The 21,275-nt window shown below is 42.4% G+C and overlaps 1 protein-coding gene across 1 annotated transcript in view; it reads left to right on the forward strand.

Moving 5' to 3' along the window:
- The window catches only part of RAB3GAP1 (RAB3 GTPase activating protein catalytic subunit 1), a 36,559-nt gene extending 21,730 nt beyond the window's left edge, over positions 1–14,829 (forward strand). The window contains exons 11-24 of the mRNA XM_019553607.1: positions 252–344; positions 1,665–1,834; positions 2,128–2,226; positions 2,742–2,914; positions 3,157–3,211; positions 3,563–3,943; positions 6,842–6,979; positions 8,268–8,495; positions 8,796–8,892; positions 8,977–9,080; positions 9,177–9,292; positions 10,391–10,493; positions 12,577–12,597; positions 13,653–14,829. Coding sequence (XP_019409152.1) covers positions 252–344; positions 1,665–1,834; positions 2,128–2,226; positions 2,742–2,914; positions 3,157–3,211; positions 3,563–3,943; positions 6,842–6,979; positions 8,268–8,495; positions 8,796–8,892; positions 8,977–9,080; positions 9,177–9,292; positions 10,391–10,493; positions 12,577–12,597; positions 13,653–13,895 — 2,021 coding nt within the window. The 3' untranslated portion in view covers positions 13,896–14,829. The remainder of the gene's footprint in view (positions 1–251; positions 345–1,664; positions 1,835–2,127; positions 2,227–2,741; positions 2,915–3,156; positions 3,212–3,562; positions 3,944–6,841; positions 6,980–8,267; positions 8,496–8,795; positions 8,893–8,976; positions 9,081–9,176; positions 9,293–10,390; positions 10,494–12,576; positions 12,598–13,652) is intronic.
- Positions 14,830–21,275: the final 6,446 nt, after the last annotated feature.

Here is a 21,275-nt window from a genome sequence, read left to right on the forward strand (position 1 = left end):
TTAGGGCAGCTAGGAGCTGGAACCAACTTCCAAGGGAAGTGGTGCTGGCTCCTACCCTGGGGGTCTTTAAGAGGAGGCTTGATGCCTACCTGGCTGGATTCATTTGAGCCCAGTTTTTCTCCTGCCCAGGCGGGGGTCCTGACTTGAGGATCTACAAGGTCCCTTCCGACCCGACTTCTATGATTCTACGATAACTGTTTTTCTTGAAATGACTAGCAGTGACTAAAGACATTTTTCCACAATGTTTGTAGGTGACTTTCTTACTGAATTTTTCAAACTTTGTCGTCGGAAAGAGTCAACCGATGAAATTCTTGGAAGATCTGCATTTGAAGAAGATGGAAAAGGTAGAAAATAAAATCTCCTAATTTTTGAATAACAAGGCTTATTTGTGTTAGTTGTATCACTTTTCCATTCTGCTATTTTATGTGTTCCTGACTTCAGCTTCATCACTGGTTTATAAGTCTGAGCAGGTTGTGTTGAGTTGAACAAGTAGCAGTTAATGATCTATGCTACCATTTTCTCAGAAACCCCAGAGCTCCCTTGCTTCACAGCCAGTAATTTGGGAAACAAAATCTTTTAGTGTTTGGGTCTCATCATTCTATTTCCCTTTTGTGTCTCGATCAAGGGTTATTTTTATTTGAAGTTGGACACGTGGTACTTTTTCATTGGCAAAATGTTCCTGTTTGTTCAGTCTGATTTTTCACCTTCTCTGCTTCTCATACTAGTTCACTTCTGTTTTTTAATTTCTTGTTTTGAGAGCAAGACATTGTCTCCTTAATTTGTATATCTTGGGCCAGCATTTTCCAACCGGTATGCTGCAGCATGTCTAGGTATGCCACGCCCCCTGCTGGCTGGAGCCACGCCCCTCGTCTGTTGCTGCCACAGATACACAGACAAATGGTGGGCATGGTTCCAGTGATTTGCATCTACGCACTGCGGTCAGCTGTGCCATCACCCCTCTGCTCGCTTCCCTCCCCCCTGCTCCACATTCGTCCAGTGTGCTGTGGGATGGGAGAGACGTGGTAATTGTGCTGCTGGGACCAAAAGGTTGGGAAATGCTGTATTGGGCACTACAATAACTTTGGAATTAGGCAGAAAGGGCAGCTGTACATGAGCAGTGAGGGTGCCCTGACATGCTATAAATACAGTGCATCAGAGCAGACTCGATTAATTGAGTCTGCTGGAGCATTCCAGTAGACTCCAATGTCTCATGTATCAGCGTCCTCACACTTAAAAATGGCGATGGGGGTGCTTTAACTAAAGCTGATGGAACAAACTTTAGTTAAAGCGACCCTGCCACCATTTTGAAGTGCAGGGACATTGATACATGAGATGCTCCGGGCACTTTAATTAAAGTGGCTCTCAGATCCACTCTAATTAAAGTGCCCCTCCAACTCCCAGAGCACATGTATAGACACCCTAAGTGGCAAGATGTTAGAAGCACAGTCAACCCAGCTTCATCTTCAATCTGGAAAAAGCAAGGACGCCTTCTAGGTAGTTTCTGCTTTGTAGTTGACTCTGCCTTTTAATTTTGTTGGTTCCACATCTGAAACTGTAGCATTATACAGGTTACCAGGTTGATTAGATTTCAGATACAAAATAAAAAATACAGATTATTGAAAATAAGTCTGAACTTGTTCTCTAATGTTTTATTAATTCTGTAGAGGCTGCTGATATCAGCCATGCTTTGTCAAAGCTCACAGAACCAGCCCCAGTCCCAATCCATAAATTATCAGTCACAAACATGGTTCACAGTGCAAAGAAAAAAATTCGCAAACACCGTGGTGTAGATGAATCGCCATTAAATAACGAAGTCCTCAATGCTATTCTGCTGGTAAGCAAGCTGTTCATGTGTATTATTATATACATTTGTTTTTCTTCCCTCTGTTTGGGACTTACAAAACTATTAAAGTAATAGTTTATCACGAGAGAAATAATGACATAATGCCATTTGACTGTAGAAGTCTGTTTGTTTAAAAACAGAATGAAGTAGCCTCCACACTATAATTACACTTTTGTAATTTGAGAAGTTGACAGTAGCATTTTACTGTAACTATACCAAGAAAATAGATGTGGGGAGAAATGGGAAAAACGCACAAAATCAACATGGTATTTTTCCCCCCTAAGTTCTTATTCCCTGATGCTGCTGACAAACTAACAGATGGATCTGAAACCAGGCCTACTTCTTCAGCAGGAAGCAATCCTCCTCCAGAGTGTGAAGAATATGTAAGTTTAACAGAAGTTCATAGTTGCAGTATCAAAAGTGAGGGTAATTTTTGTTGGGGGGTGGATTAGAAATCTCTTAACATGCTTTAAGATTGTTTAAGATTTAGCCTTATGCATTTTTCTTTTCCATAACAGTTTTTGTAAGAGATGTTTTTCAGACTGAGCTCTTTGTCAGTTTGCATTGTTTAATATTGAAAGCTTAAAAGCCCAGTTATATTCCTGACTGGCCAGCAGTTTTCTACTCATTGTCTTCTCCAAAACTGTTGACAGTTTGTCTTTTTTTTAATGATTTGAGAATATTTAGAATAGGTTTTATTTAATAAGAATTCTTTAGAATCTTGACCTCTGTATGTCCCACACTAATTTCACAATAACTTCAATTTCTGCAGACTTGAGAGGTCAGCAGTACCCTCATGGGGACCATGTAAATACTGTGATAGTTTCGTGATGTCAAATGTCAGTGCTTCCTAATTTTTCTTATTTATTTCTTTGTGTGTTTATTTCTTTTTATGTAGAATCTTTTCAGTCAGTTCAAATCGGCTCCTTCAGATAGTCTGACCTACAAGCTAGCTTTATGTCTTTGTATGATTAACTTCTACCATGGAGGGGTAAAAGGAGTGGTCCATCTCTGGCAAGAATTTGTGCTAGAAATGCGCTACAGATGGGAGAACAACTACCTTATTCCGGGGTAAGAGATTCCATTGGCCCATGATCAGAAATGTTCATAGTTGGGATAAACCTGTTTAAAATATGCTTTGAGTTTCCCGTCTCTGTCTCCTGATTGCAAAAGCGATTTTAGCTGTACTTTCTGAATTATTGCCCTTTTACTGCTTTTCTTCCTCTTATCTTCAAGGGAAGAAACATAGGGGATGAGGAGAGGAAGGGTCTCTCTACTACAAAACACAAATGCAAATATTAATCTTTTGTTAGGTTGGCTAGTGGCCCTCCAGATCTGAGATGCTGTCTGCTGCACCAGAAGCTTCAGGTTAGTATTGGGAAGAACTATGTTTGTTTCTTTCCTCAAAATAGAGTAACATGTTTAACCAGTAATTTTTTTAACACACACAGTTCAGTATGTGGTTTCCCCCAACACACATTGTTAGTTTTCCACATTATTTTGCTTGTGGTTAGTGGTCACTTTATCCTGAGAGCTGGTAAAATAGGAATGTTTTTCCATATTAATTGTACTGCAGTTTTTACCTGTGAGAGCTGAGATAATGTTTTTGCTGCTTTTATAGCACATAGTGCAGCTTAAAAGGCATTGTTCTCATTACAGAAGCCATTAGTGGACAGCTGCTATTGCACTAGAAATTAATTGTTAATTTTAACTTTCTAGATGTTAAATTGTTGTATCGAAAGGAAAAAAGCAAGGGATGAGGGAAAAAAGGCAAATATTGCTGACCGTTCCCCTGGTGGTTCTTCTGGTGATATTGGAAAAGCAGCAGACCACTCTGGCGGAGACTATCAGAAGGAGACTGATAAGGAAAAAGAAGTTGGGAAATCTTGGGAATCATGGAGTGACAGTGAAGAAGAGTTTTTTGAATGCCTCAGTGACACAGATGACCTGAAAGGAAATGGGCAGGAGAATGGAAAGAAAGGGGGATCAAAAGAAGGTGGCAAAGAATTCACCAACTTTAAACCAGAAGGTCGTCTACATCAACATGGAAAACTGACCCTGCTGCATCCTGGAGAACCGCTCTACATTCCAGTAACCCAGGTTAGAAAGTTGTAGTGCGTGTGTGCGAGAGTGAGAAACCACTTGTTTTCTGTAAATACTTCCCTGTCGTTGGGGCTGACTGCATCACTTCCCATTTAACACTGCCCGGGATTCAATTATAGAAGGGGTGTCCAACCTTGTTGTATGTGGAGCCGGATCATGAACTTTTTATCACTCAGTGGGCCGGCAGGAGCAGGCGCTCGCATAGCCTGTCCAGTCCAGCCGCAGCTTGGGGGCGCAAGGGTCAAGGGGTGCTGCCTGACCCTGCCGTGTCCTCCCTGCTACCTGGGCGGCCTTGAGGATGCTCCCACACCTGTGCACCTGGGCTCAGCAGCCAGGGGGACATGTGGGGACTCTACAGGGGGGTGCGGGATGTGCAGAGACACCCCCCTGCTCCTTCTCCCTCAGGGCAGACCGAGCCCAAGTGGCACGGGGCTCTCCCTACCCGGGGCCCGCGACTCACCACCCCCAGCGCGATGTCTGTGGGTGTCGGGGGATGCAGGGAGGCGGGAGCGGTGCTGGCTTCCCACCCCGACAGCCACACAGCAGCTGCGGTAGCAGCATCTCCCGTGGGCCCAGCCACAGCATCCCTCTGTGCCGGCAGCCGCGCCCCCTGTGCCCACCCGCCTGCCCACTGCACTGTGACCTGCTCCAGCCCACGCGGCTGGCAGGGACCGGCATAGGGTGGGGCCAGCATGCAAACGAGGAAGGGATGGGCAGGGCTAGGAACAGAAACCCTGCACTGTGGGAGAGGGGAGGAGCTGGCATGCAAATGAGGAAGGGACACTGTGAAATGAGGGAGTAGGGGAGAAGCTGACACAGTGCGTGTGGAAACCTTGTCCCTTCCTCAGCCCTTCAGCAGCCATTAGGAAGCTGCCGAGGGGTTGGGGGAGGGACAAGGGGTTCCTGTCGCAGCACTGCAGGCCACGGAAAATGGCTCGGCGGGCAGCATGGCAGACAAGCCTGTATTATAGTCTATTATAAGGCCCTATTTTCAACTTAATATTTTTGTTACAAGTTGTCCTACAAGCAGCAGCATTTTCTTACACAGTCCTGATCCTTTTCTACAGAATTCTGATTCTTCCTCCAAACGTGTACCTTCAGTGTGCTGAAGGGAGCAATGTTCTCCTATATGATAAAAAATACACACGTAACTGAAATGTTTTGTAAGTTGCCTGGGTATTGCGCATTAATTCTCTTTACTGTTTTGAAGGGCAGTCATCATAATGGCTTGGGAGAACTGCTTTTTATTTTCATAATCATGCACTTTTACAATCTGTATGACCATGATTGGTGGTTTGGCTCAGTTAATGGTTTCTTTGTGTTGACAGGACTTAGTGTAGGCAACACACGAGTAACTAAAATTTAACTTTGCAGTGAAAACAGCCCTGAAATCTAAAAAATATCCAAAAATCTGCAATTTATTCAAATTTTGCTCAAAATCAGAATGGGAGGTGTATATTTAAAAGAAAGAACACTTGGCACGGTCTTCCTATTAAACTTATGGTTTTCTATATTGAAGTAACCTGTTGTCTCCAGATTTGTCTAACGTAACAGAGCAATATTCCTGTTAGCCCACGGTTTATCATGTTGCAGATCTCTTTTTCTGGTTGCATTATCTATATTACATTACCATATCCATTAGTCCACTTGTATGTTTGCTGTCAAGATCTAATAATGCCTGTGAGACCATCACAAGTGGAAATGAATGTCATCTCATCTCTCTGTCTGTAGGAGAGCCCCAGAATGAGAGAGAGTGGTATGTGCTGGCTTTGCCGTAATTTGCCTTTCCTTGCAGTATATATCAACAAAAGTTTTGAGAGAGAGATGTTCTGGGTTGCGTTGTTCCAAGACTGCCAGTGAAGGGGCTCATTAGGACCACGGACTTAATGTACTTCTGAACACACTGTCCATTTTCAGAAGTGATTTAAATCTTGGGGACTTTGATAACATTAAAAAATGTTCAAATTCATGATCTGAAGCCTGCTTGTACCTTCCACATCTATTCACATGTTTATTTGAAATGAAAATGTTTTCTTTAAATAAATATTCTGCCTAACGTCACGGTGAGTTAAAAATGCTCAAATGTTGCCTTCAATGTAGTTTTCATTCAGAAAACCTATAATCTTTTGCTACATTATGCCTACTTCTTCAGATAGTCCTAGCACATTTCTTATTAATAACATTAAATAAGAATTTATGACCAAAATATTGGGTCAGCTTTTCCTCCTGTCTTCATTTCCCAGCTTCTGACACCAGTTTCAGGGAGTAGGTGTCCTAGACCCTCTCCTTTCAAAGTACAGTTAGCAGCAAGTGAGAGTGCATGAAATTCCATGTCAAGTGATGATTAGGGAGGAGTGAAATGAGAAGCAGGGGTGCTGTGGAGTAAGGAAGAGTAGTGTAAGAAGGCAGTAGCTGAAGTCAGACATGACTGAGATACAGACTAGCTTTTCTTTGGTTCTTGATGAACTGTAGCGAAACAATAATTTATTACTTAGTACCACGTTGCTACAAGTGATTGCCCCCGTACAGTGTCATCAGTTAATCTTATGCTAATTGCATCGGCTGAAAAAGCCTCTACCCACAAACTAATTTAAACTGTCCTTTCATGGATGTGCTCTACTGCTTGGTAATAAGTATGCATAAGTATACAAGCCACTTGGTGTTTAGCCATAAAATTCAGTTTGTTTGACCATTTTTGTGTTTCTAAGCTACTTTTGTTAAACGATAAGCTTTGACTTCCTCTTCTCTGAATTCTTTTATAAACAGTGGATCTTATAATGGCTGAACACATAAGCTAACAGCTTATCTACCCTTTGTGGTGCTTTCTTTCTTTCCTTTTGAATCAGAAGTGTCCAGGAGAGACTGACTGTAAATGTTTGTTATCTTCTGTTGCAGGAACCAGCACCCATGACAGAAGATCTGCTAGAAGAGCAGTCTGAAGTACTAGCTAAACTGGGGACATCAGCAGAAGGAGCTCACCTTCGGGCACGGATGCAGAGTGCTTGCTTGCTGTCGGATATGGAGTCTTTTAAGGTATGTGCTGTTTGCAGATTCTCTGGGATCATTTTGACATGGGCAAGCTGAGTTGATCAAGATGAGCAGTTTGAAGGATCTCCTGATAGCCAGTGGGAGAAAACACCTAACGTTTTTCCCCTTGAATAACATTATTCAGATATTTCAAAATATAAAAAGCTTTTAGGTGTTAAGATCTTAAAATTGAAATTTAAAATAAAAATATTAAAATATAAAACGTGCAGCACTTTACACCCAAGAAACTTAAAATATAAACAGACCAGCTTTTATATAAAGCATCTGGAATTTTTCTGAGACATGTTACCTGTCTTTTTTTTTTCTAGAAGAAGAAACTAAAGTGATTCATTTCAGGGTTTCTGCATGCTCATGCTCTACCAATAGAAGATCATAATAATGGGTCCAAAGTCTGTCCTGGCAGCTTTTTCTCAGTTTTACTGGAGTCTGTCTTTCCCTATAAGAGAGAAAAATAATAAAGCAGTTATTTAACTTTGTTCAGGTTTTCCTGAGTACACCTTTTAACTTTGTCTGGAGTTTTCTGATCAGATGGAAATGGGAAATCTTTTACCTGATTACTGGAATACTTAAAAATTATAAGTAGAAAAGGGGAAGAATGTGGATTTGTGTGGGTTCATAAGAAACAGCTTTCTTTAGCAAGTAGAAGAAGGTATTAAGGGTTAGATTTTGTTTACTATTCTGCCACTGACTTGCTATGATATGTATAAATCACCTAATTCCTTTGCTTCAGTTTCCCATTTGAAAGGAACACTGTATAAGTTCTGGACATTAGTGTTCAAGAACATATTACACTATCATTATCAGAATACAGTTGTACCAGTATAGGGGAATGATAACCAGCATGTGGTAGGTGTCTGTAACACTTCATGGATCACTTCTGTAGTACAGGCAGTTTCAAAACCTAAAGTAGGAATGTAAAATTAATGACTCAGAGGAAGCATGGGGCACATTTTATTTTGCCAAGGTTTCTTGCATAAACAACTCTGCTTCCTTCTTTGTTAGATTACTGACAGTGCAAATTGTAGAAAATAAAAGGAGCAGAAAGAAATTGTGCCATATAATCAATGAGGTTTTTTATTTTTGGGGGATGGTTCTGGCTTGTAAAAGAAGTAGACCCACAAATGGGTGATTGACTAGAACTATAGTGTGTCTTATTCCTAGTTCTGTGCTTTGTCCATGAAACTGCATTGCCTTGCTAATTAGTCTGTACTTGGGGGAGATGGGGGTAGGGAATTACTGTAATAAATACATTTACATTTTTCTTCCATTCTAGGCAGCTAATCCTGGCTGTTGTCTGGAGGATTTTGTGAGGTGGTATTCTCCCCGAGATTATATTGAAGAGGAAGTGGTTGATGAAAAGGGGAATGTGGTAATTAAGGGTGAGCTGAGTGCTCGTATGAAGATTCCTAGCAACATGTGGGTAGAGGCTTGGGAGACAGCAAAGCCAGTTCCAGCCCGGAGGCAGAAGCGACTTTTTGATGACACTAGAGAGGCAGAGAAGGTAAAAACCTGCTTTTTAGCGATACCTGGTTTGTGATGCCTGTTACCAGTCGTGTCACTGTTTGTGTTACAGAACAGATAGATAGTTCTCATTACATGTCTGTATTACTATATAAAAACCACAGTGGCTGTTAAACTGTTACTTGAATGCCTTAGCCTACTGAAGATAACATCATAGCATAATAGAGGTCGGTCAGTATAATGGCATCATAAAAGAATGTCTTTCTGGAAGTTGAAAGACAATAGCTGCTTTCTAAAAGCTGAACAGTAATGTATCATATTATTTTTTGACATGCTGTAGGTGCTTCACTATTTTGCTGTTCAGAAACCAGCTGACCTTGCAAGGCATCTTTTGCCTTGTGTCATTCATGCAGCTGTACTCAAGGTAAAGGAGGAAGGTAAATAAAGTTTAATAAGTAGTTAAAATGTTTTAGAAGCAAAGATGATATCATGACTGACTCTTTCCTTCTTTTTTGTAACAGAAACTCTGGAAGATATCTCTTCAGTGAAGAAGATTATTAAGCAGATAATATCTCATTCCAGTAAAATTTTACGATTTCCAAACCCAGAGGACAAAAAATTAGAAGTAAGCCTCTCATGTTGGCCAAGGAGGAACTTGGTAGTACTGTTTGTAGGAGTGATTAACTGTTTTTGGGTTGTTTTTTTTTTTAACCTCTGACAGGAGATCATTGCTCAGATTATGAGTGTGGAAGCTATCATTGCTAGGGCAAGGTCGCTGAAAGCAAAATTTGGGATAGAGAAATGTGAACAGGAGGAGGAAAAAGAAGATCTACAAAGGTGATTGGTACTTTACTAACTTATTCTCCTGGGTATTTTTTATTTCATGGCTTAGATTGTAATAGTGAAAATGCTGATTCCCTCTATACCACCTCACACCACATGAGGGAAACGGAGAATAAAATTCCATAGGAAGAACCATTTCTAGAGGTTAGCTGTATTGGGCATTTGGGATGTTGGTATCTATATGTACTTTAATTTCTGGTACAGAGTATTTTAATGCAAGCAACATAATAAGAGGATCCAAATAACCCTACTCCAAGTCATTCATTTGTTGAACTTGAAGTTTGAGATCTGCTAATGAAAAGTACAGTAATGGTAACTTCTCTACGCAGTGAAGAATGAAATGTCCAAAAGAATGCTTTCCCACTTACTTTCCTTACTAATATGAAGTATCATTGTGTAAGAAAACTAATGAATTAATTAGCCTGTGAATTTGGGTTTTTTCCCCCCGTTGCTCTACCATACACTCTCTGATTACTTATTCTCAGGTTGACTAAACAAAGACTGCTTAAATTTTGGAGCTGACTAACTGGTTACAGCTGAGGAGGTAGCTGTACTCAGAGAGGAATAAGAACTCTTTGCTGGAGCCTTTTGCCCAGTTTACTCTTGCTGCTAGAAAAATCCTCTCACTTTCTGCCTAGAGCTCTTAATGTGTTCATTTCCTCTGCAGCTGATTTCTAACTTTTTGGGAAGTTAAGAGGCACTTGAGGGTAGTGACTTAATAGGTCCGCTAAAAGCTGAATGGGAGGAATGAAGGAATAACTTACTTGATGCCTGTTAGGTTGGAGGGAGTGGACAGAGGTACTGGAGGCGTAAGCTTATTCTTTGGGCACTAGGAGTTAAGGTATTTCAAAACAATATCTTGTGAACTACTGAAAAGATGGTAAGCTTCTAAACTGGATGATCAAATTTTTGAATATGCGTCTTCCAAATGCTGCTCTGGCATTTCCATTCTTATATTCAGGCTAGATGGGGAGCTTTTGTAGTTCCTCTGGTAATGGCTTTCAGGCTTAATGTCAATAAAATGAGAAGAATGGATATAGCTAAGAACTGGGATACTCACATGCTCTCCCTTTCATTACCTTGTGCCACCAGGTTTGTAAATTGTCTTTTGGAGCAGCCAGAAGTGTCAGTTGTTGGCGCAGGAAGAGGACCTGCTGGTAGTATCATTCACAAGCTGTTTGTGAATGCCCAGAGGGTAAGCTGGGTTCTCACTTACTACTTTGTTGCTTAATCTAACAGACACCTGAGTGACCTTCAAGTGCAATGTATCTTGAAATGTGACTGTAATGCCATGGTGAGATTCTGCATTTTTATCCATCTTTTTCAGACCCAAGTCTTCAGTTTTTTTCAGGTTTCAGTTTCCAGCCTTGCATACGCTTGAGCTTTGAGTTCAAATGGGTTTATTTTTATGTATTACCATGTTTACCCAAATTCAGGATGACTCAGAATTTTTAAAATGATGTCCAAGTAATTCAATTCTACACGTGGAAAATGTATAAATTTGTTTTAAATTTCCATGGATAGATATAATCTAATTATTGGTGGGTCATCTTTTAAAATTGTACCCTCCCCTCTCCCCAGCTGCTGCAGCAGGGCAAGCGGCCTGCTTCTTGGCCTGCCTTCTGCCCCCACTCATCGTCCCATCCCCCACTTCGTCCCATCTAGCTGGCCATGCAGTGCACCAGCAGTTGAAGTGGCAGCAGCCAAGGCTGCTGTGTGGCCAGGCTGGAGCTACCTTGTGCTGCGTGCAGCAAGCTGACACTGAGCTATACCTGATGGTTAGCAGCTTGGAGCAGGTGGCTGCTGTGGCTCTGTCTGTGAGCCTGAACCCAGGTCAGGGCTGAAGTCAGAGCCACAGCAGCTGTCTGTCCCCCTCCTCTGCCTTGAACTTGAATCCAAGACCAGGGGCTTTTTTTCCCAGGTTGAATTGTGGGGGAAGAAATCCTGGTTTGGATTTGAGTAAATATATATCAGCATTTCATGAAATCTCTGTAGCTCTCATGTCTCAGTGGATTTCCTCAGGTGTTTGTGATTTGAAATTTTAGGCAGTGCAGAACCAGCTCCATACCTTCTCTTGTGCTGTGCTGGGTTTGTTTGCTTTGCTGGAGTAAAGCAGTCAGAAGTTACTTCAGTTGCTGAAAGTGGGTATCATTCAGTAATGCAAAAGGAAGAGTTCCTAGGGGTAAGGTGTTACTTTTGCGTTCGCGTCTCCTGGTAGAGCTGTGCTTTGTGCCTGTACCTGTGCACTCTGATTTGTGACTACAGCACAGATTTTTAAAAAGCCATGCCCGGGTGTCCTTCAGTGACCGTTTGTTTGATCTTGTTCTTTGTGATATACAAGAGAGGGAAGAACACGCATGAGTTTATCCCGTTCCCTTTTATACCTATGAAGTGTTGTCTCTTTTCTAGGAAATCCTTTAGTTCTGACACTCACTCAATTCTTCCTTCTTAAATTAGCATAGGAATGACTTTTAAAACGTGACTACTTCTTGAGAACTTGCCTTGTTACTGCAGGATCTCTGGTGATGCCGTTTTCTCTCTGAAGAACAATTTTGCAGAATTTAGAGCAAATGAAATTGTATAATTTAGCATAGTGTGGAAATGATGTGCCATTGAAGTGAGTGGATTTTCAACTATAAAGGAACACTAGTTCTTTTATATTGGGAAGTTTGAGTCTGCTTATCTCTGCCCAGCTGGATTTTTTTACTGGCTGGGCAGCAGGTAGAAGTGCAGGATTAAAACTTGGACAGTCATAGGCCTCATGTTATATACAATAAAGTGTTTTCTTCTTCAGCAGCCGCTAACTTCCTATGGAACTTGGATACTAACTCTCTTTCAGTCTCATATATAATGTTCATATAACAGTTCTCAGTCTTTAACCTCCTTAAAGCAGACTTAATCAAAGCAAGTTCTTCCACCTGTATCTGAGCATCACAAAGTGGAATTTATCATTGGGTAGATGCACAAAGATTATTTTATATTATAGCAACCTTTATCTAAAATTGTTTCAGTAGCAATTTTTCAGTAAACAAGCTGAATTTGACAGACGTGTTCATTAACTCCTGTATAACCTGCAACTGTGTTCCATGTTGTATTGTGTTTTCAGATTTGTTCATTATAATAGGTCTCCTGATAAACGTGTTCTTGAATTGGTGCATGCTGGCTTTTTTCTTTTAAACAAACGAGCCTAAAATTTCTGTCTAGCCCATTGTAAGTCATTTCTGACTTGCCTTTGTTTCTATAATTCATTGCTGGTTCTCTTTTCATCCCTTTTCAAGCTGACTGAATCTTCTGATGAGGTAACTAGCTTTTGTCCCTCATTTCCCACTCATCTTCCTAACTTCATATAAATGCGTAGATTAACCTTTTTGCAGCTATATTGCAATAGCCCAACTTTGACATCTACTGTTCACAAATATTAGGCATAACAATTTCAAACTCTTTTTTTTTTAAAAAAAAAATTGGTTTCTGGCTCATCCACTGACTTCAGAAGCTCAGAAGGTGAAAGAAGGGAGACTTTTAAAAAAAGATAGTAATTAAATATTATAACTGAAGGTTAAATATGAGAAGATAATTCTTAAATGCACAGAGCCGAGGTTTTGAACAATATGCTCCATTATATACACAGTGTATTGCTCTTGTGTTAACCGTAGATATTTTTCCTACTCGCTGGTATTGAGAATCGGCAGACATGATCATGATGCTGGCTGTCACGCAGTTCATTTGCTGTGCTGTTGGATGTTAGGAATCCTTCTGGGCTTGTGTATTGCACATTACAGAGCCACCTTAGTCCAGGAGAGGAAGCCAGTTTCTGCCATAGAAGACCTGACCTAGTTTGTGGCACTTTCCTTTCCCTTTTCTTGTGACTCAGGTATTTAGCAGAATTTGCAAATTTGTTGGGATCTGACAGGACTGCACCATGCATGCTTCTTGCTGTGGCTTCCAACTTACGACCTCTGGGCTGTTAACCACGTGCTTTAGCACACACCTCACCCCATTAGTGGTACTATTAATACATCAAGCAGAGACTGTCTTTATTTAGGCTTCTGAAGCCCCAGAGAGGACAGGGAGTCCATTGAGCCCTAGACACTGAGATGGCATTTTTATTCCTTGATCCAAGCGGTAAAGGAAGGGTAAAACTGGAGATCCTATACCATTCACACATGGCAGGTTCTTGCATTTGATTGTGTGTAGTATGTTTCTTAACCATCCCAGAGTGTCCTGCTCTGCGTGTTCATGTAGCCTTTCACCGTATTCCCATCCTAATAATAATTTTTTTTCCCTTTCCGAAATATTTTCTGAACATATGTGTTGAGAATAAGCTGTCCTAATGAAGCTTCTTGCTTTGTTTTAGGTTGCCACAATGACTCCACTCGATGAAGAGCTGAAGAGGTCAGGTTCAGCAGACGAGCGGAGACTGAATTCGGGAGCAGTTGCAGATTTCCCACCACCTGCTGGTCGTGAGGTTATTTTACGTACAACTGTACCCCGACCGGCACCTTACTCTAAGCCACTACCACAGCGTATGTACAGCGTGCTCACTAAAGAAGATTTTCGACTTGCTGGTGCCTTTTCAGCTGATACAACATTCTTCTGACATTGCAAATTTTAGGTACCTTGTGTGTCTTCGCAAGTGGAACACCATTCATTTCCTTCAAGGAAAATAAACCTTATGGATTGTGCCAGTCAGTCTTTGGAGAATGAGGGGAGAACTTTGTAGTTAGCGATCAAGAATAGCTTTTTTCCCCCAAGGAGAGAGTTGAACTGGTACCCAAGGAAGATGCCAGCACTAAGCCCTACTTCCATGGATTGGAATAGTGCCACAAGGATTTCTGCCCATTTCTCCAGGTGTCTGATTAGAAAATTCCCCTCTTTCTAAAGAAATGTATGTTTTGCGTTAGACATTTTTATGGGCCCTGTGCAAATACTTTAACTGTAATACAGTGTGTGCTGCTTTTCAGTCCTACTCTGCCTAAACATCATTTTATTAGGACTAGTCTGTTTAAAGTTTAATGTGTAAACATTGAATAGATGTATTTTATTATCTGATTCCAAATTCTGGATATTCTGGTGAGTTTCTCACTGAAGTCCAGTGACTGGTTAAAAACTACTTATTGCTTAAATGATATAGTGGAGATTATTGTGATAAAACTCTTTTAACATGCAGCATTTGTCGGAAAAGCTCTTGTGTATATGATGTATTTTTTTTCTCCTAAACACCGAATATTTTTGGCTATAACAAGATAATCCTAAAATGCAGATAGCCTTAAACATATCATTCACCATTTTGGATATTCATGTACCTCACTTAATGTGAAGACCAAGGCTGTATGTAAACTACGTGGAAGTAGACGTTTTAAGCAACATCCTGCTGTTTGTAGAAACATCTTTGCCACGTACTGTACAACATGCATCTGTGTTCTTGTTGATCTGCTAATGACAGCACACTGAAACAAATACAAATCACATGCTGTAAACTATCATTTTAATGTATGTGCTGATGTAACAAGTAAAGGATTATTTTAAAGCAACAGCTGAATTTGTGAATAGGAACGGATCATAGCTGCATTACAAATTGAGCTATGAGAATGGTTGTGAAACCAGTTATCATAGTGTAGTAGCTTGAACTTGTAGTTTTCCTTGGAGACAACAATCCTTTACAATTGGCTAGGAACAGGATAACATTTTCAAAATGTTACAGTAATATTTAAACCAGACATGTCTGGTACAGTGATTTGAATGGGGAGCTGATGTTCTCATTTCAAGAATGGCATGTGTTCCACGATAGATGGTGTTGCCCAGTAAAAGATGTATCACTTACATTCCAAACATACTGCATTTACTTGCATACCACATGTCCTCTCTGCTAAATTGGCTCTCCAAAATTGGGGTGAGTGGTAAGCAGAGAAGCTCCCCCTTCCCTCCCCTCCCCCCACAAATTAAAAGCATGGAGATGCTGTAAAATGGCTTCTGCTTCTTTTCCTTCTCTCCCTCTTCTGGACGGAGGGGCAGAGCCTAGGCTTTAGCAGCAGCTAGTTTTTAACCTTTTCCTAGCTGAATTGGAACTCTCCCTCCCTTTCGTTTTCCAGGCAAAAGCAGTCAATTCAGCTGTGAAAAGGTACAAACAGTTGCTCTTGCCTGCAAAAGAAAGGGCAGGTGAGTGAGCTGAAGATTAGTCTCTGTCCCTGCTCCAAGTAGCCATGATAGTGGATTTTTTTCATTCTGCCTTCCAGAAAATAATGTGCATCATTTTTTGTGGGGGGTGGGGGAGAGAAAGCATATTGTATGCAGAAAATGCAGCTTGGGGATGGGGAAAGACAGTGTATTCTTAACAGGAGGGCTATCTCAACTTGGAACACCCTTCTTGTTCCACAACTCGCTCTTTATGCTGCTCAGAGGATGATTCTTTAGCTTAGCCACACTTGTTCCAGGTGTCTCAAATTTGGTTTTCACCTTACAGCAGAGTGGTTAAGGCTAATGATAGGGACCTAGTTAGGGAACTTTTGGAGGGGTTGGACATGTTTAAATCAGTAGGTCCAGATGCTTTTCACCCGAGGGTGCTGAGGGAATTGGCGGGGGTCCTCAGGGCCCCTGGGATGGCTCTGAGTGCTTGTGGGGCACTGGCCACGTACCAGAGGATTGGAAAAGGGCCAATGTGGTCCCCATTTACAAGAAGGGGAGAAAGGAGGACCCCAGCTATTATAGGCCAGTCTGCCTTACCTTGGTCTTTGGGAAGACCTTTGAGAAAATTATCAAGGAGCACATCTGCAAGGGCCCAGCAGGGGGGTCTTGCTCAGGGGCAACCAACATGGGTTCATTGAGGGCAGGTCCTGCTTGACCAACCTGGTTTCCTTTTATGACCAGGTCCCAAAGTCCTTGGCTGAGGGTGTCAGGGTGGATGTCATCTTCCTGGACTTTAAGAAGGCTTTTGAGATGGTTTCCCCACCACATGCTCTTAAAAAAACTTGGTGACTGTGGCATTGCCTACACAGTCAGATGGGTGGCAAATTGGCTAGATGGTTGCACCCAGTGGTGGTGGATGGGTTGTTTTTGACCTGGAGGGATGTGGACAGTGGCGTCCCCCAGGGCTCGGTCCTGGGGCCTGTACTATTCAACATCTTTATCAGCGATCTAGATGTGGGTATGGAATGCATGCTGTCCAAATTCACTGAGGACACCAAGTTGTGGGGTGAGATGGGCACACTGGAGGGGGAGGGGCAGAATCCACCTAGTTCTAGACAAATTACAGAGGTGGGCAGATGAGAATAGGATGGAATTCATGCAAGGTGCTGCATCTAGGGAGAAGGAACCAGCAACATACCTACAGGCTGGGGAACACCCTTCTTGTCAACATGGTGGCATTGTTGACTCCAGGATGAACATGAGCCACCAGTGTGAGGAAGCGGTCAGTACAGCTACCCGCACCTTGTCGTGTATCCACAGATGCATCACAAGCGGGGCCAGAGAGGTGATCCTTCCCCTCTATGCGGCATTGGTCAGGCCACAGGTGGAGTACTGCATCCAGTTCTGGGTGCTGCACTTCAAGAGGGATGTGGCTAGCATTGAGAGGGTCCAGAGGAGGGCCACCCACATGGCCAAGGGGCAGGCCCTATGAAGACAGGCTAAAGGGCCTGAACCTATTCAGCCTCCACAAGAGAAGGCTGAGAGGGGATCTGGTGGCCATTTACAAACTAACCAGGGGGGAACAGCAGGAATTGGGGGAAGCTCTGTTTCCCCGGGCACCACCCGGGGTTACTAGGAATAATGGCCACAGATTGTTCGAGAAGGTTCAGGCTGGACATCAGGAGACATCACTTCACAGTTAGGGCTGCCAGGCTCTGGAATGACTCCCAAGGGAGGTGGTGCTCTCCCCTACCTTGGGGGTCTTCAAGAGGAGGCTGGACAGATGTTTGGCTGGGCCGATATGACCACAGCACCCATTCCTGCCTGGGGCAAGGGGTCAGACCTGATGATCTGTTTAGGTCCCTTCTGACCCTAAGTATTATGATAATGCAGACGTGCCTACACTAGGTATCACTCAGCAACTGTGCTTGGTGCCAACAGAAAATTGTTAAACTACATCTGGAAAGGTTTCCAAAACCAAAGCATTTCTTGTTGATAAATCTTCAGTACGGCCCAGCATAGCCTCTCTTCTTGGTTTAAGGTTCTCTTTCTACACTAGTATATTTATAGACATCTTCTGCACATGCATTTTAATCCATTTCAGCAGTTTTCTTTGTTATCATGCTTCCTGTATTACCATAATTGTCTAAAAGAAAAAAAGCTTTTGTTAGAATCTGATTGTTACCTCTGCGTGTGCATTTTTTCCTCCTGACTTAATTCTTTATCTGTAAATGCTTCATAACTATTTTGGAATGGCACCAGTAGTGATAGGCAACCAACTTACCACTAACGTGTGTGTGTGTGTGTGTGTGTGTAAATATATATATAAAATATGTAAGTAAATAAATATAAGCAGCGGTAGAGGGGGAAGCTTGAAAAACAAGCCACTAAAGAGCCTGAGCCTGAAATGCTTTGTTTTTTATGGCAAGGTTTTAAAAATTATTCTGACAGCTTCCTTTTCAGCTGGTGTCTGTAATTCCTGCTATTTCCTAATGACTTCTTAGTAGAGGAATCATATTTGCAGTGAATGCTGTTGAAAGCAGCTCTATCTTATCCTCCATCCTGAGCACTTTACTTTCATTTAGCTTGGCTGTCTAATCAGGGCTTTGTTCTTACTGAATTGGCTCTGATTAATTTTCTCCCCCCACCCCTCCGCCTTCATCTCACAGTGCTGTTTCCCTTCCTTTTTCTTAGTATCACGTGCTAGCAATCATCCCTCAGTGTCCCTTACCTGGGCCCTTGGGAAGACTTTCGTACTGTCGCTAATCTTGCACATGCATCACAGAAGGCAGCTTTGGGCTGCACCTGCTGCTGGTCATCACCTGTAGTAATGGCTCTCTTTAATGGCTGGAACCAAAACTTCCTGTCTCTTCACAAGAAAGTCACAAAGCCCAGAAAAGGCTAAGCTCCTTCCTTTCCCTTCCTGTACTGAATCAGCTGTTTAAAGTTATCAGACATTTAAATGTTTTCCCCTGCCTTCGTAGCTTTTAGTGTGAATATAGTGATGGCCTATTTCTTGTCAGTAAGGGCTTATGCTCTCCCCTAAAGCATGGTAAAGCGCTCATAAGAAGTAGTCTAAATTATTTAGAGACTGGTAGCTTTTAGACTTTTTTTTTCTGAGTGATGTCTTTTCCAGTTTTTCTGGTGCTGGTGAGCAAGTGAAATAGGCTCCAGCGGCTTCTGTGTCGGCTTCGGCAGTTCCTTCATTTGATCGTGGATGCTTTTCCATCTGTGCCTTTGAGATGGAGTGGGTGAATATGGTATTTTTCAGAACTAGTCAGTTCAGCTAAATAATCTAAAGAGTTTTATACAGCGGTGTTTTTCTTTAAGGCCTCAGGAGCCCTTTTCTAGTGATACTTAAAATGAAGCTCACTTCCATGGAGACTGGGACCATGACACGATCATGAAAGCTACTCTTTCCACAAGATATTTCAGGATCTTCAAAACTCCACAGAAGGATGCTCCTGGCCGGAGTTATATTAAGAGACAGAGACGGGGGCTCTCAAACAAAGAAATTTGACTGGTGGCTGTAGGGACCCTCAACAGCAACAGCTCTTCCCCATATTGCAGCACTTAGAATTAAATAACTGACCTGCAGGCTTGCCAAGGAAAAGCTGATTTAGCCTCATTAGAAAAGCAAGCCTTTCCAGATTTTGTGTTTCCATTGTGAGTTTTAGAAGTATATGCACAGTTTTTCAACTCAAAACCAAACTCTCCAGAGCATCTCATTGAGGAGATCTGATTGCTGGAAGTTAAGGGATAAATCTCTGGATCAGCTTTATATGCAGCACTATAGTTTGAATATTCCTGCTAGACAAGTAGAGAAAGGAGAATGAAAACCTTGTGGTCACCTTGGCCGTGGTCACCTCTGCTGTTCCCAGTGCTGTCAAGCCTGTTTATCCTGTGTATGAGAAATATGGACGAGGAGAGATCTACCTTTGGCTACCTCAGTTCTGCAGTTATGGGGAACGTGTCGATTCCAAACAGCGCGATTTCTAAATTTTCCAACATTTACTATCCCTTATGCACAGCTTAACTGGATGGAAAACAGTATGGGTTTATCTGAGCTTCTTGTGCTCACTTCAGTTAGTTGTATATGTTAGCGTAATAGTTTGTTATTGGGCAACTGTAAACAGCAAATCTGATCTTTGGTAAGAGGACTCTCCAACCTTGACCCCATTCTCTGGGTATTAGTGTCCAAGGATTCCTCCATCTTGCAAGGCTGGTATTAATATGATTCTGGGGGACAGATAATAAAAATGAAGGGAATGAGGAGGGTATTTCATGTTTTCATCAGCAAAGCAGCACTCAGTTGTCTGATGGCCCAGTTTGCTTCTTCCCCACCCCCTGTATTACCATAGGAAAGGCAGGAGTAATTCTACTGTCTCGGCATCAACCAGCAAAGATTACAGGCCATCCTTCTGTGAGTGCAGTTACAGATGGTTTGAACTATGCAAAATTCAGTCCAGTGGACTTGACATGTTTCTAGTTCCTTACCATATAAAAAAGAATTCAGTTTAAATTATCCTGGGTTGTCAGATACTCCAGCCAGGTTCCCTTCTATATGAAAATCTGGTGACAGCCTTAAACCCTCTGCTTCAGTGCTAGGCTGAGCTGACAGTGTCCCAAACACTATAAACTATTGTAGTTATTGCACTGCAATGTTTACCCATCCCCTGCAATTCAGCTGCTCTTTTATATACCTGCTCTGAGACTGATTGCTACTCATAAGCCTGTCAGCTTAAGACCATTACAGTTTAGAGAAAATAGTCATTCAATTTATAAGTCAGGATTAAAGTGGATATTAAAAAAGTACAAGTGGCTGAAGAGCTAGGTGGGATTTTGTTCCACAGCTTTCAATAAGACAATATTGCCTATAGCTCAGTTTGGAAAGTTCATAATTTAATTCTATGACAGGCACAAAAGTAGGGATTTTTGCTCCTTACCTCAGTAGTTTGCCCTGTATTTCAATCTGGGATAGAATTTAATCACGTATAGCTTGTGCTACGAGTCCAAAAGGAGGCTCTACAAGTTTTGGCACTGTCTAGACAGTAGCTTTTCTGTCCTTTTTGTTCTGTTCCTAAGGCATGGGCAGATGAAAAGACAGTCACAACGTACAGACAGGTGGCTGTCAGACACAATAGGTGTTACATTCAAGCTCCCTTCAAGCTAGCTTTTAGGCATGCTGGCAATGTAGTCATAATTATTGTGCATCTTAATGCTTGAAGGAACACCTTTACCCTACCTTTCTTTCCTTATCACTCATTAATATCACTCCACATTTAAGTAATGCGAACAAGAGTCAGCCAGAAGCGGGGGGCTCACATCCATGGTACAAGCCACCTCCATGATGCTTTTAGCAGGTCACAGCATGCCAGAGTCCATGTGCCCATTAGGGCTGTATGAAGCTCCAGCAGCTGATTCAATTCGGAGATTTGGCCCACTTCAGCGGCCGAATCTGAATCAAATCGAGAGACCCATTAAAAGGTCCAAATAGATTCAGAAGCCTCCGAATCAATCTGGAGAGATTTGGCCATACGCTACACAGGCAGCAGTCCTCAAGGGCACTGGACACAGCTGCCTCCAGCAGGTAAGTCTGTTGTGGAGCAGGGAGGGAAGGAGCTTGGGGGGGTGGGGTAGATCAACGCCCCCACTGCGAGGTGGGGATTGGGGCAGGGACAAGCTGCCCAACTGGGGTGGGGAGGTTGGGGAGGGGGGCTCCTGCCACTGCAAGCTGCCACGCACCACCAGTCCGGGAGCTGCTCTTCCAATGGCTCTTGCTGCCTGTCCAGGAGGGCATGGGAACGGGCGTATGGCCCCGGATCTGCATGCAACAGGGTGGGCTGGGCTGGGC

This window comes from Crocodylus porosus, unplaced genomic scaffold (assembly GCF_001723895.1).
Source record: "Crocodylus porosus isolate Cpor-Errol unplaced genomic scaffold, CroPor_comp1, whole genome shotgun sequence".
In the NCBI taxonomy this organism is placed as follows: Eukaryota; Metazoa; Chordata; order Crocodylia; family Crocodylidae; genus Crocodylus; species Crocodylus porosus.